A 450-nucleotide genomic window follows, 5' to 3' on the forward strand; every position below is an offset into this window, starting at 1 on the left:
GGAGGCTGCACCAGGGAGCCACTTCCTGCTCGTAGGGAGACGGGGAGCAGCACCAGCGAGAGGAGGAGCTGCGCGACCCCACTTCGTCAGCTAACTTACCGATGGGCACGAACGGCGTCTCTTTAAATTTCCTCAACAGCTTCGATGTCTGGCTGGTCTCAGTCTCGTACTCCGGGAAAACAGGTTCCTGACCGGGTGACATGGTGGCTGCAAGGACCCAGAGCCTCTCCGCAGGTTGTACAAACACCGAGTTCAGGAGAACCTTCAGCAACAGCAAACCACCGGTGGTGAGTGTCCGCGGGGCGAGCAACAGGCGTGGCAGCTCAGCTCAGGCCGATGACCTCGGTGACCCCCTACGCTCACAGGCAGCGAGAAGCCACCACAAGCAGCGTGTCCTTTAGGACCTGCACCCTGCACCGCCTCCACGGGCTGTTCCTTCCGAGCAGCTCT

General features: G+C 61.1%; 1 protein-coding gene across 1 annotated transcript in view; it reads right to left on the reverse strand.

The window, feature by feature from the left end:
* Window positions 1-202, reverse strand: part of LOC104493043 (HIG1 domain family member 1A, mitochondrial-like) — a 1,978-nt gene extending 1,776 nt beyond the window's left edge. The window contains exon 1 of the mRNA XM_010135656.1: window positions 100-202. Within this exon, the coding sequence (XP_010133958.1) occupies window positions 100-202 (103 nt within the window). The remainder of the gene's footprint in view (window positions 1-99) is intronic.
* Window positions 203-450: the final 248 nt, after the last annotated feature.

This window comes from Buceros rhinoceros, unplaced genomic scaffold, assembly GCF_000710305.1.
Source record: "Buceros rhinoceros silvestris isolate BGI_N320 unplaced genomic scaffold, ASM71030v1 scaffold32044, whole genome shotgun sequence".
NCBI classification, from domain to species: domain Eukaryota; kingdom Metazoa; phylum Chordata; class Aves; order Bucerotiformes; family Bucerotidae; genus Buceros; species Buceros rhinoceros.